This window comes from Camelina sativa, chromosome 14 (assembly GCF_000633955.1).
Source record: "Camelina sativa cultivar DH55 chromosome 14, Cs, whole genome shotgun sequence".
Classification (NCBI taxonomy): domain Eukaryota; kingdom Viridiplantae; phylum Streptophyta; class Magnoliopsida; order Brassicales; family Brassicaceae; genus Camelina; species Camelina sativa.
This window is the reverse complement of record NC_025698.1, coordinates 6,854,858-6,868,649: the sequence shown is the minus strand read 5'-3', so window position 1 is coordinate 6,868,649 and position 13,792 is coordinate 6,854,858. Positions and strand designations below refer to the sequence as shown.

Below are 13,792 nucleotides of genomic sequence, written 5' to 3'. Positions count from 1 at the left end.
GGTTCTTTTTTTTTTTTTTTTTTGACTATCAAACCCCATATATTAAGTTATCGGAGATGACTTTCTTCGAAAGAGAGCCAATTAGGTACCGACGAGCTTACATGGGAAAAACAGAAACCTCGTGCTCTTGCACATTTCGCAAGTTTATCGACACGGATATTATCCTCTCGGGAAATATATATAATACTAAAATTAGCAAATCTATCTATGAAATGTCGTCTATATTCCTCATCATTAGGTACTCCCTCCGATCGTGAATACCTGTTGTTATAGATTTTTTTTTGTCAAAATATCTGACGTTCTCACTTACCCATATAACTATCACTCTAAAATGACTTATTTACCCTTCTATTATTTTTAGTCAACAAGTTCAGAATTCTATGTGTTGTTTAATGAGTGACTCTAGATATTGCTAACAATTGACTATATTTAATATTTATGTATCTTTCTACGTGTATGACACAGTATAAAGTTTCCATCGTTGCTTCTTCTTTTTAACAATACACAAAAATTATAAAATCAAACAAAATGAAGAAAGAGGAAAGTCAAGAGAAGGAAGAGCTACCTGTTTACACGATTCATTATCGTGTCAAACATGATTTCGATCTGAACAAACTGTTTTTCTACGATGAAGGAGAATTTAACCCTGATCTTACAACTGGAGAAGAAGAAGTTGTACTCCAGATGTTGAGGATTTACTTTCCAAATTTCTTCTAAATTCAGATAAGAATTTTTATTGTATTGCTGTTACAAGTTATTTTGGTAATAAAAAATATGTGAAATATAATTTCACATTTCTATCTTTTACTAGTACAATATTTATTTTATTTCATACAAGTTCATTTTAGATTTTTAGTTAAAGCATTATAAAGCTGTTTTGAAATTTTTTTCATTATTTTGAATTGTTCTCTTCACTTGTACGTAGTATCATTGACCAAATGGCTATAATAAACAAAACACGATACTTGTAGCATTTGAATAATTTTAGAACAAAACTTATTTCAGAAAAATAAACCCATAAAAACTGACAAATAGAAAAACCCCCAACAAAGAGTCCAAAAATTTAAATACATAAACTCATGAAGACGATAATGCTAGAGTATCCATGACGTTTTGGACAAGCGAAACATCACAACTTATTTGAAGAGGAAGACGATTTTCCCTATCAAGTGTAGATTTTTTCATATGTGGGATTTTATATTTGTTTGATCCTCCAATTTTCATGATCTCTTTCATGCATAATTGGAGAGTCAAAAAAATATAATTTACCTTTTTTGTTGGATATTCTTCAAATGATTCCTCCACAGCATGAATAAGATCTTCTACGGTTTTGGGGCATGTCTTGTGTTGCAGTGACTGAATGGCACTAAAAATCCAAGATCTAAAATATTTAGATCCGGTGAATTGGAAGGTTGACACATCAGACATATATCAAAACCATTTTTAGAAGCAGCTTCTTGAAATTCTTTATCGCCAAACTCAACATGTGTTCTTGCATTGTCTTGTTGGATGAAAATAGTCTTCCCTCGATCTTCAATTAGCCATCTTTCATAAATTATCGGAATGACTTTTTCAATCAAACATGCTTTGATATCTTCTCTTTTCACAGAATTTGAAGCTTTTACCTCTAGAGTTCCAGCATCTCTATTCTTGCTTCGCCTCTTAGCAGGTTCCATAGTAACAAAAGGAAACACTCCTATTTTTCCAGAAAATGTCTCGTTTCCTTCTTCGTCAAATCTCGGTCGAGCCATCGCTGCTAGAAACATAACTTTTCCAATATAATTCTTACTTTGACATGTGCGATGTGGCACTTCTTCCTCGGGAAGTAAATAATACTTCTCTGTTTTCTTCGTCATATAAAACCATTTTTCATCAATATGTACAATATTGTACATATCAACAAATTTTGGTCCATGAATCAAAGTATCTTTCTCCAACATCGAGACACAAAACTTCAGCCTAGCTTTCATATTCTCATCCTTTAAACTTGGTTTAATGGCATTTGTATGACGTCGAATCGTACCTTCTTTGACATGCCTATGCAATGTTGACTGAGCAATACCCAAACCCATTGAAAGCGATCGAAGTGTTGTTCTCTTGTGAAATGGAATCTCCTGCACTTGATCCAAATCAAGCGTGATTCTCTTCCGGCCACAACGTCCTGATTTTTTGTGGGAGACATTAACTTCTTCACCATTAGACGTATCTTTTGCTTGTTTCCAAATTCGTTGCACTGTTCGAATAGAAACCAAAAATAATTCAGAAACTTCTCGAGTAGTAAACTTTTTTAATTTCCCATCTTGACTTCTCTCTAACAGAGCATTATATATCGCCCGCTGTTCTGTGTTTGAAAGATTTCTATTGGTTCCATGCATTAGCTCCACTCCATCCATCTCTGCAGTTTAATTTAAAAAATTAAGAAATTAAAACATTAAAAATACTACAGCATTTTCAAGTACCAACTTTTGTTTACACGTACCATAGAAATATTTTAAATACATGGAGTAGTAAAATTTCTCTTTACGTATACATGGAGTAGTAAACGACAAAATTTCACAAATACAATGACAAAACAAAACAAAATTAATTTAAATCCTGAAAATTAATACCTGGATCTATTTCAGGAAGAGATTCGTTGGAGGCTATTGGATTATTGACGATTGCAATATCGTCACCTTCAGTATTGGAGAATTCCTCATTGATTGGGGTTTGATTAAGATCAAACAAAAACTCATTTTCACTGGCTATACAAGGAAGATTCAGATCTAAAGTAGAATTCATGATGAATGAAATTGTGATTCATGTCCTTTCGTTTTACGGATATATATACAAGCATCATTAGTGATCACTAGTTTTAGATTTGGCTCCAATACTAATTTTAATTTTTGTTTTGGCTCCATGTTCAAATTTTTAGAAGAATTTTAACAACAAAATCTTCTTTATTACGTGTATTAATTCATTTGCATATCAAAAACACATAATTTTGACTACAACTGCATGCAAACTTGTGCACTTATGAAATTATTAAGAATAAAGAAGATTGGGATCAACAGCTATATTTGACTAAATAATGATTAGATACTATTTATATTTATTATAGTGAATATGAAAAAACAAAACGGAAAGTTACAATAGTCTTTACACAAACCTACTTAATTTGTGTGAAATTTATAAAATGACAGGTATTCAGGATCGGAGGGAGTATTAGATAAGGTTATCTACTACAATTGGAGACAACGTTTAAGTTAGAAGACTAATAAATAAAATTAATTTGAGAGGGGCCACATTAAATTTCGCAAAAGGAACAAAACAGTGGCATGTGCTGCATTTCGTCGTTAATTTGTCTTTGCATATATGAATAGTTTTATAATACATTAGTCAAAGAACACAAAGTATTAAGGACCCAGGAGCTTGTTCATATGCATTTAAAACACATATTTGTATGTATACATTATTAACGCGATCTTGTAGAATAAACAAATCATGTGAATGATCAATGATGTTTAAATTCGTTTTTTTTTGTAAGACAGACATTTCAAATCAAACGGACCAAACAATAAAAACAGCTAAGATGTACGTACGATTGAAAGAGCGAAGACATTTGTCACCGAAAATATTAAAATACTATGGATTATATATTTTGTTATGAAAATGCAACTAAAATATTAAAATAGAATTGTGGTTTGGATGATGATACTTATAAGTAGGTTTTGTACAAGGATCACAACTTACATGATATAAAATATCTATAAAGTACTGGTCTCAGATTAATAAGACATGCAAAATGTCAGAACTTGTCATATAATTAGAGAGTTTTTAGACAAATATTTGTTGATCAGTACAGGGCACGTTGCAAGAACAATAAAATTGGCTAAAAAACAAATAATACTTGGCTGTTTAAGCATTTGGGTACTTCTCCTCGCCGATCTCGAAATCAAAATATGACTAATTTTGGAGAGAAAAAAATAAATCTAAATATCTATGTTTTTCTTAAAACTAATATTCCAAAGTCGTTTTCTTTTTGTACTTTGTCGCTATTATATAATTTTATAGTAGTAAATAAATAAATAAATTAATTGACGAAAATTTGTTGATAATGTGAAAGTTGGGTGAAGAAGAGAAAGTACAAAAACATAAAACACAGAAAGACAGAACACAAGAGAAGAGTGAGGACGACTGTTTTTTTTTTGAGATCTGACACAAGAGAGAGAGAGACCATCTCAGTAGAATAAAGGAGAATCCCGAGCGTCACCGCTCCAGCGCTCCTTCCCGACCGACCCTATTTATTATTTTTTTTCACCTTTTCACATTTTCTTTTCGTATCTTTTTAAAATTAAAAAAAAAAAAATAGGGAGTAAAAAAAAACAGCAAGACCTGTGAATATTTTTGAATTTCCCATCAAATCCTTTTCTTCATCTCTCTCACTCATATTGTCGCTTTCGCTCTCATAGTCATATTAGGCTTCAGTTTCTGGAAACAAAAGATTCTTTAGTCTTCTTTCAAAAACTTTGATAACTCACTCAGGTGAAAGTTCCCGGCTTAAATTTTTGTTGCTATAAAATCGACGGAGAAGATTTCAATTTTCATTGGCGTTTTTGGGGATTTTGATTGAAATGTGTCTGAAAACTTGAGAGAGGAGGAAGAAGTCGAAAGAGTGATTCTTTTTGTTCTTTGTCTTTGAGAGGACGAAGAATAACAAATAAAATGTCGGGTCTAAAGATTTCGGATCCGAGCGAATTGCATCTGATGAAGAAGGAGCTTACTCAAATCAGGAAAGTTGCCAAGGGTTTACCCGATCCCGGAACCACTTCCTCCTGGAAATCTCCTCTTCCTTCCTCTAGATCCGTCCCTGAGCCGCCGCTGGAGAGCAGTAACCTCGGGATTCTCTGTAACAATCAGTTGGATTTTCCGAGTAGTCGAGGTGTTGGGAACGGGAAAGACAAGGAGAAGGAGAAGAAGGTGTTTTTGTACAATTGGAAGGCTCACAAGACTTCAAGCGAGAAGAGTGGCTTTTCTAAAAACAGTGAAGGTGAAGATGCAGCTTCGTGGATCCAACGTCGTAGTCTCAACGATGATGATGATGATGATGTGAGTGATGCGAGGAACGTTGGTGATTCGTATCTTGGGAAAACTAAATCTGCTTCCATGGGTTTCGGATGCAGAGACGCGAATCTTTTGTCACCTGGTTTTGCAAAAATTAGAAAGAAGAAGAGTTATCATCATCAACCTAAAGAAGCTATTCTCGGAAGTAGAAGAAGCTCTGCGAAATCTAGGGAACTTCAAAGTCGTCAACTTCACGCTGCGTCAGGTTTAAGTGTTGTGAGAGATGCATCTGTTGAGTTATCTGATGAAACAGAGGATTTTAGCAATTCGGAGAATCCTCGGAAGGTCACTAAAGTATCATCTCCTTTGCTTTTGAAGCTTAAGTACAAGAACTGGTCACACTCTTCTTCTAAGTTCTTGAGAGCTACTAGTAAGAGAGAAGATTCTTCTCATACTTGTAACAGTACACCTGCATTGTCGACTAGCTCATACAACAACATGTATGCTGTTCGTAATCCTAGTACAGTTGGATCTTGGGAGGACGGTGATGATGATGATGATGATGACTTGGATGATGATAACTTGGATTTTACAGGGAGACAAGGTTGTGGGATTCCTTTTTATTGGACCAAGCGGAATCTAAAACATAGAGGTGGGTGTAGGAGTTGTTGCTCGCCTTCGTTTTCGGATACACTTAGAAAGACTGGTACTAGTATGTTATGCGGGAGTCAGTCAGTGTATCGTAGACATAGACATTCTTCTGGGAGGTATGATAAACAGAAACTTGCTTTAAGAAGTGCAAAGGGTGTTTTGCCTTTGCTCAAATATGGTGGTAATAGTAGAGGAGGGTCATCTATTGGATTTGGGTATAGTGATGATGATCTTTCAACTGATTTCCGAGAGCTTGATTTAGAGGCTCAAAGTAGATTAGATGGGAGGAGATGGTCTACTAGTTGTAGGAGTCAGGATGAAGGAGGAGAGGAAGAAGAAGGAAGTACATCGGGAAGTATCCAGAGCTTGAGCCATAAGTACAAGCCTATGTTCTTTGATGAGTTGATTGGACAAGGTTTAGTTGTTCAATCTCTAATGAACGCAGTGAAAAAGGGTAGGATTGCTCATGTTTATCTTTTCCAAGGTCCTAGAGGAACTGGGAAGACATCTACTGCGAGAATCCTTTCGGCTGCCCTGAACTGTGATCTGGCTACTCAATACATGAAACCTTGTGGGTATTGCAAAGAGTGCAGTGATTACATGCTGGAGAAAAGTAGGGATCTATTGGAACTTGACGCTGGTAAGAAGAATGGAGCTAAGAAAGTTAGTTATCTTTTGAAAAAACTGCTGACATTAGCTCCACAGAGTTCCCCAAGATTCAAGGTTTTTGTGATAGATGAGTGTCATTTATTACCATCTAAGACGTGGCTGTCTTTGCTCAAATTTCTTGAGAACCCTCTGCAGAAAGTTGTCTTCATATGTATAACGACCGACCTTGACAACGTTCCCCGGACCATTCAGTCAAGGTGCCAGAGTTACCTCTTCAACAAAGTCAGAGATGGTGACATTGTTGTGAGACTAAGGAAGATTGCTTCAGATGAAAATCTAGATGTGGAGTCTCAGGCGTTGGACCTGATTGCTTTGAATGCTGATGGCTCGCTTCGAGATGCTGAAACTATGTTGGATCAGTTGAGCTTGATGGGAAAACGAATCACAGTCGATGTTGTAAATGAGCTTGTAAGTTTGGTGTTTTATTATATGTTTCCTTTCCTTTGCATCAGGTAAAAATTAGACCAATGAGTAATGTAAATGTGACTGCTGGTGTTTGTGCAGGTGGGTGTTGTTTCAGATGACAATTTACTGGAACTTTTGGAGTTAGCATTGTCATCTGACACGGCAGAGACAGTTAAGAAAGCTAGAGAATTACTGGACGTAGGAGCTGACCCAATACTCATGATGTCTCAACTAGCCAGTCTTATCATGGATATCATAGCTGGAGCATACAAGGCCCTGGACGAAAAATACAGTGAAGCCTTCCTTGATGGACGGAACTGTGAGTTTCTGGAACTTCAGAATCGTTAACTCTGATTTCTTGATTGAAATTGGAATTCACAAGCGAGACATAATGATCATATATATTCTCTTGCACTAGAATGTTTTTTTTTTTTAAATACAAAATTCGGCTTGTTGATGTCTTTAAGCTCTGCTAGTTTTTTTTTTCACTTGAACCTCTTTGTATTTGGCCAATCTTATTCATCTTTTTTGTAGTGACTGAAGCTGATATGGAGAGACTAAAGCATGCTTTGAAACTTCTTTCTGAGGCCGAGAAGCAGCTAAGAGTTTCTACTGATCGTTCAACATGGTTCATAGCTACCTTGCTACAGCTTGGTTCGATGCCTTCTCCTGGAACCACACATACCGGTAGCAGTAGAAGGCAAAGCTCTAGGGCAAGTGAAAATCCCCCGTCAAGCATTTCAAGAGAAGTTACTGCTTACAAACAGAGATCAGGCCTTCAGTGTAGTAGTAATTCAGCATCCCCAACTTCCATGAGAAAAAGCGGAAAACTTGTTCATGAAGTGAAATTGTCTTCCTCCTCAAGCGAAGTTCTAGAGAGTGACACTGCCTCTCATGACGATACAACCGCAAGCACCATGACACTTACTTGCAGAAATTCAGAGAAACTAAATGATATCTGGATAAAATGTGTAGACAGATGTCATTCGAAGACATTGAAGCAGCTTCTATATGCTCATGGGAAGCTTTTATCTATCAGTGAAGTCGAAGGTAAGCCTATAACTTCTCTTAATCTCTTTACATCTAAAGGAAAAAAAACTCGGGCAATTGCATACTAATAGAATCTTGTTTGCAGGTATTCTAGTTGCTTATATTGCATTTGGAGAAAGAGAGATCAAAGCGAGAGCTGAGAGGTTCTTAAGTAGTGTCACAAACTCGATTGAAATGGTACTACGGCGAAACGTAGAGGTCAGGATAATTCTCTTGTCTGAAACTGAGTTACTCAACTCCAAGCNAAAAACTGCTGACATTAGCTCCACAGAGTTCCCCAAGATTCAAGGTTTTTGTGATAGATGAGTGTCATTTATTACCATCTAAGACGTGGCTGTCTTTGCTCAAATTTCTTGAGAACCCTCTGCAGAAAGTTGTCTTCATATGTATAACGACCGACCTTGACAACGTTCCCCGGACCATTCAGTCAAGGTGCCAGAGTTACCTCTTCAACAAAGTCAGAGATGGTGACATTGTTGTGAGACTAAGGAAGATTGCTTCAGATGAAAATCTAGATGTGGAGTCTCAGGCGTTGGACCTGATTGCTTTGAATGCTGATGGCTCGCTTCGAGATGCTGAAACTATGTTGGATCAGTTGAGCTTGATGGGAAAACGAATCACAGTCGATGTTGTAAATGAGCTTGTAAGTTTGGTGTTTTATTATATGTTTCCTTTCCTTTGCATCAGGTAAAAATTAGACCAATGAGTAATGTAAATGTGACTGCTGGTGTTTGTGCAGGTGGGTGTTGTTTCAGATGACAATTTACTGGAACTTTTGGAGTTAGCATTGTCATCTGACACGGCAGAGACAGTTAAGAAAGCTAGAGAATTACTGGACGTAGGAGCTGACCCAATACTCATGATGTCTCAACTAGCCAGTCTTATCATGGATATCATAGCTGGAGCATACAAGGCCCTGGACGAAAAATACAGTGAAGCCTTCCTTGATGGACGGAACTGTGAGTTTCTGGAACTTCAGAATCGTTAACTCTGATTTCTTGATTGAAATTGGAATTCACAAGCGAGACATAATGATCATATATATTCTCTTGCACTAGAATGTTTTTTTTTTTTAAATACAAAATTCGGCTTGTTGATGTCTTTAAGCTCTGCTAGTTTTTTTTTTCACTTGAACCTCTTTGTATTTGGCCAATCTTATTCATCTTTTTTGTAGTGACTGAAGCTGATATGGAGAGACTAAAGCATGCTTTGAAACTTCTTTCTGAGGCCGAGAAGCAGCTAAGAGTTTCTACTGATCGTTCAACATGGTTCATAGCTACCTTGCTACAGCTTGGTTCGATGCCTTCTCCTGGAACCACACATACCGGTAGCAGTAGAAGGCAAAGCTCTAGGGCAAGTGAAAATCCCCCGTCAAGCATTTCAAGAGAAGTTACTGCTTACAAACAGAGATCAGGCCTTCAGTGTAGTAGTAATTCAGCATCCCCAACTTCCATGAGAAAAAGCGGAAAACTTGTTCATGAAGTGAAATTGTCTTCCTCCTCAAGCGAAGTTCTAGAGAGTGACACTGCCTCTCATGACGATACAACCGCAAGCACCATGACACTTACTTGCAGAAATTCAGAGAAACTAAATGATATCTGGATAAAATGTGTAGACAGATGTCATTCGAAGACATTGAAGCAGCTTCTATATGCTCATGGGAAGCTTTTATCTATCAGTGAAGTCGAAGGTAAGCCTATAACTTCTCTTAATCTCTTTACATCTAAAGGAAAAAAAACTCGGGCAATTGCATACTAATAGAATCTTGTTTGCAGGTATTCTAGTTGCTTATATTGCATTTGGAGAAAGAGAGATCAAAGCGAGAGCTGAGAGGTTCTTAAGTAGTGTCACAAACTCGATTGAAATGGTACTACGGCGAAACGTAGAGGTCAGGATAATCCTCTTGTCTGAAACTGAGTTACTCAACTCCAAGCAGACGAGACAAATAGCAGTTACAACAAGTTCAGATACTGAAAGTGGAAATGAGATTCCAATGAAAAGGATTGAAGCAATCATCCAAGAACAGAGATTAGAAACTGAGTGGTTACAAAAGACTCCTGCTTCACAAGGCCGGTTAAAACCCGAAAGGAATCAAGTTCTACCTCAAGAAGACACGAATGGAGTTAAAGTTTTGAAGATCTGTGGAATGGGTGAGTTTCAGGAGAATCAGATAGGCAAAAGAATGGAGCATTGTCCTGTTTCTCCGAGCTTACTACACAACAGCAACTTCACAAACAACAAAGACAATCTGTAAGTAATCTACGATTCAGCAAAGAGAAAACCGAATAGAAGTAAGATGGTCCTAACAAAGAATGTCTTGTTTGGTTTGTGTAGAGGATATGAATCAGAATCAGGGAGAGGAGTTTGCAGTCTGCTTTTCTGTTGGAACACACAAAAGTCTCCAAGAAGAAACAAAGTGAGTTGATTGTAGAAATGTTGGTGAAATAGAAAAAAAAAAAAAACAATTTATCTAATTATTTATTTGACGTTTTTGGTTACTTGGTTTATAGATCAAAGGGACTGCTGTGCGATCACGAAGAAGTCGAGAGAGACGTTTCTCCTTGTTCAGTGGGTGTGCTAGACCAAGGAAGTAAAAAATAAGGTTACTGTGTGATATTTACTGTTTAGTAAAGAAAATAGGAAAGTTAAAAGTAATTTAAATGCTAAAATTGAATTTGATAGCAAATAAGTAAATGATAAGATATGTATTTTTCTAGAGTACTCAAATTTGATAGGAAAGTTACTGTTTATTGCCTTTAGTGGATATATTGGATTCAGTTCGACAAATTTACGAAAAATATCTTAAAATGATATGTCTAATTACTGTTTATGTTGTAATTAATTAATATGTCCATCTTACTCACATGAACTCACCAACGCAAAGAGATCAATCACAAGGCTACAAATACTGTACAATACGACACAAACAGCAACAAGAAGTCATGAACTTTTTTATTTTTTTATTTTTTTATTTTTTTATTTTTGTCAACGAAAAGAAATCAGCTTAAATGAGCCAATTTGGGAGTAAATTGTTTACAAACAACATAGGATAGGATGCGGAAGAGAACTTATGAACTTAATATATGCAATATTATAAAACTTAAAATGAATATGAACACTTATGAAAATAAATGAAACTAAAAATACTATTTGCTGACATTATTATATTCTGGATCTTAAATAAAAGAGCCCAAGTATTAAAAATAAAGCCCATAAAGATCAAAGAAGCCCATAATAAAAGAGAACGTAGTGTTTGTAGTACGGTCGCAGGAGATCAATCGAATAGAAGAACAAACAACCTGAGAAAAATGGCGAAGCCTTTGGGAAGTACAGGCGAATTTTTCCGGCGAAGAGATGAATGGAGGAAGCATCCGATGCTATCGAACCAGATGAAACACGCTCTTCCAGGACTTGGCATCGGCGTGGCTGCCTTCTGCGTCTACCTCGTCGGTGAGCAGATCTACAGCAAAGCTTCGGTTCCTTCCAAATCAGCTCACCAACACCAGGAACAGCCTGCTACGTCTCACTGAAGAGCAATCGCCTCTTCTTAATTAGATGAGGTAAATAAAATCGTTGATGATTGGTTGATTGGTTTTATCTTGATTAGAGTTTGAATCATATGTTTCTCGTCTTTGTTAAATTGATCTTAGTTCTGAGATTCTCTGGTAAAGTTTTGATTTTTTTTCCTTCAAATCTTGTTGGATATATATTGAAGGATAAGCAAAACAAAATTGATTCTTTTTGGTTAACTCGTTTGAACCTGGAAATGTTTTTTTTTTCCATTTGTTATCTCTATCAGCTTAAGTTGGTGAATTTGTTGTGAATCTTGATCTTACTTAGCTTTTGCATGAGTACTATAGTGGAGATTGAAAAGTACATTTGAGAGCTGAGAGGATTAAGATTGACAAATGAATAACGAGTTTTGCTGCAGACAGTATCATATTTTTGGGGAACGATGTCTTAGAAAAGTTTGGTTTCAGTCTGCTTATATAACATTGGAGATTTGTTTCAATCATACGTAAAACTCCTTTGCATCATTTGGTTTTAGCTTTTAAAATGCCTGAAGGAATCAATGGCCTTAGATCAAAGTTTATAGTTCTTACCCTAAGTTCAGAGCACTCTTCATATGATTCTCTTAACTCTGTATTCTGTAATGTACTGTATAAATAAGAACGTAGCTACTATGGTCGTGGATAAACAGATCTGAAATAAAATTCAAAAATATAACCCATAGGAGCTAAGGTTGAGTAGATTAATCAGAACAATTCAAAACAACTAACATTTTTACAAGTTTTTAGTTTTGCTGGTAAGAGCATTGTCACCTTGCTCTCCAGTGAGTAGTTGGTTTTAAACTGTAGTTTCCGTTTGTATCAGACTCTTATACGGAAACATTGTTGTCTGTTGCAGATGCTTGAAAGAGTGGCACAAGGCTGTGAACTCCATCCAGGCTTCTTCTCGGTTACTTACTAGCTTCCATTGGATTGTCTTAATAATCTCTATGTTTGAATTGAACACAGTGAATTTGATTTCTATGTTGAATTGTAAAGCTTGTTGGCTCAAAAAGGTTGTCTTTGTATCCTAACAAGTTAAGAGCTTGCATAGTCGTAATTGATTTTGTCTTTACTAAGTTGATACTTGATTAAAAACTGCGTCGTTTAGAGATAGTAGCTTTCAGGTTCTTTACCAGTACTATAGATTCGAAGTCTGTGTGGTTTTCAAAATGGGCCTGCATGTTTTAATAAGAGGCCCAATTTTTTAAGCATTGTTATAGTTGTCTTTTTTCTTTACAAGTCGAATTAGAAAAGGGATATTTACAATTCTGAATTAACACTCTATACAGTATATCAATTATCATGTTGGGAAAAAACAAAGTTCCAAGTAAGGTGAGTGTCGTTGCAGTAAGTATAGTCAGACAATAATGGAGTATGTAACTATTTTAGACGATAATTATAATGTTTTTTTTTTTTTAACTTTATCCTTTAGTTTACTAAATTATGAGGTACGGGTTTGTATTTTCTTACACGCTACGTCCATTTCATCTGCCATAAACCTGTACCTTGCGAATATATAATTTTTTACAAATAGGAAAAAAAGTGAAACAAAGATAGTATAATAATAATAGATGTATGAGATGAGGAATCAGATGTCAGAAAACTGATTGCACGTAAAAACCCATAATAGTGTTAAAATAACCCCAGAACTCGTGCGTTTGCTTTGTAAGAAAGGTTTTCGATACTAGGGAAAATTATTTTTTTTTTCTTAAAGTAACCAGAAATTTTCTCTGAATGTAAATTCTCAAATACTTTTTACTTTTTAGTGTTAACAAAAAAATGAACAACAAAATAAATAAGTAAATCTTTTTATTATTATTAAGCAGTACTTTAAGTCATTAACCAGTATGACAATTGTAACTGTTACAAACAATGATTTATTTTGTTAAACAGAAACAATGATTTATATTTTATATATCCTCACAACAGTATGCATGGTTAATTATGAATCTTAATCCCATTGGTTAGAATCCATCTAATTGATTTTGACGGACGACTCCAACAGTATACCAAAAATTTTGTAACTATGTGAATCTTGTATCTGCAGTCATATTTTAAAAATTCAAATCGAGGTTTTCTGATAGAAATGTTTTGTAAAAAAATTTGACCAACCACTAGACTGAAACGTTATAATATTTATTACACTCTTTGTTATTCTTACTCAAAATTCAAAAATAGAGCCTACATGAAAATTTTCATATTACTCGGAGAAACAAATTATAAGAAAAAAAAACAGAGTATAAGAAATTTCAAATATAGAAAAACAAATTTATGATGATCTCGACTGGTCGGGTCAGCGGCGGAATACCACATACGTAAATCCATCGTACCCAAAACAAATGACTTTTCTTTTTCGTCAATGCGACAATAATTAATAGAAAACGAGTATAGATCTTACGCCGTCGTCAGTTATGTTCAATTCA

General features: G+C 35.5%; 3 protein-coding genes across 3 annotated transcripts; 2 read left to right on the top strand and 1 right to left on the bottom strand.

Moving 5' to 3' along the window:
- Nucleotides 1,323–2,781, bottom strand: LOC104743302. Its single transcript, XM_010464398.1, has 2 exons — nucleotides 2,610–2,781; nucleotides 1,323–2,233 (listed from the first exon to the last, which is right to left on the bottom strand). The coding sequence occupies exons 1-2, from the start codon at nucleotides 2,779–2,781 to the stop codon at nucleotides 1,323–1,325; spliced, it is 1,083 nt and encodes a 360-aa protein (XP_010462700.1).
- Nucleotides 4,370–10,573, top strand: LOC104740113 (protein STICHEL-like 1). The gene is given in 10 exon segments (XM_010460640.2): nucleotides 4,370–6,771; nucleotides 6,868–7,087; nucleotides 7,303–7,818; nucleotides 7,904–8,072; nucleotides 8,074–8,461; nucleotides 8,558–8,777; nucleotides 8,993–9,508; nucleotides 9,594–10,068; nucleotides 10,153–10,234; nucleotides 10,329–10,573. Coding segments are annotated over 10 exon segments (4,737 nt in total). The 5' UTR covers nucleotides 4,370–4,704; the 3' UTR covers nucleotides 10,413–10,573.
- LOC104740112 (NADH dehydrogenase [ubiquinone] 1 beta subcomplex subunit 3-B-like) lies at nucleotides 11,087–12,480 on the top strand. Its single transcript, XM_019235966.1, has 2 exons — nucleotides 11,087–11,378; nucleotides 12,226–12,480. The coding sequence occupies exon 1, from the start codon at nucleotides 11,127–11,129 to the stop codon at nucleotides 11,346–11,348; it is 222 nt and encodes a 73-aa protein (XP_019091511.1). The 5' UTR covers nucleotides 11,087–11,126; the 3' UTR covers nucleotides 11,349–11,378; nucleotides 12,226–12,480.

Excerpts from the sequence above, each read along its gene's own strand:
- LOC104743302 (XM_010464398.1), bottom strand. The coding sequence starts at position 2,781 with ATGAATTCTACTTTAGATCTGAATCTTCCTTGTATAGCCAGTGAAAAT. Across the intron at positions 2,234-2,609 it reads TCTTCCTGAAATAGATCCAG|TGCAACGAATTTGGAAACAA; the intron begins GTATTAATTTTC and ends CTATTCGAACAG.
- LOC104740112 (XM_019235966.1), top strand. The coding sequence starts at position 11,127 with ATGGCGAAGCCTTTGGGAAGTACAGGCGAATTTTTCCGGCGAAGAGAT.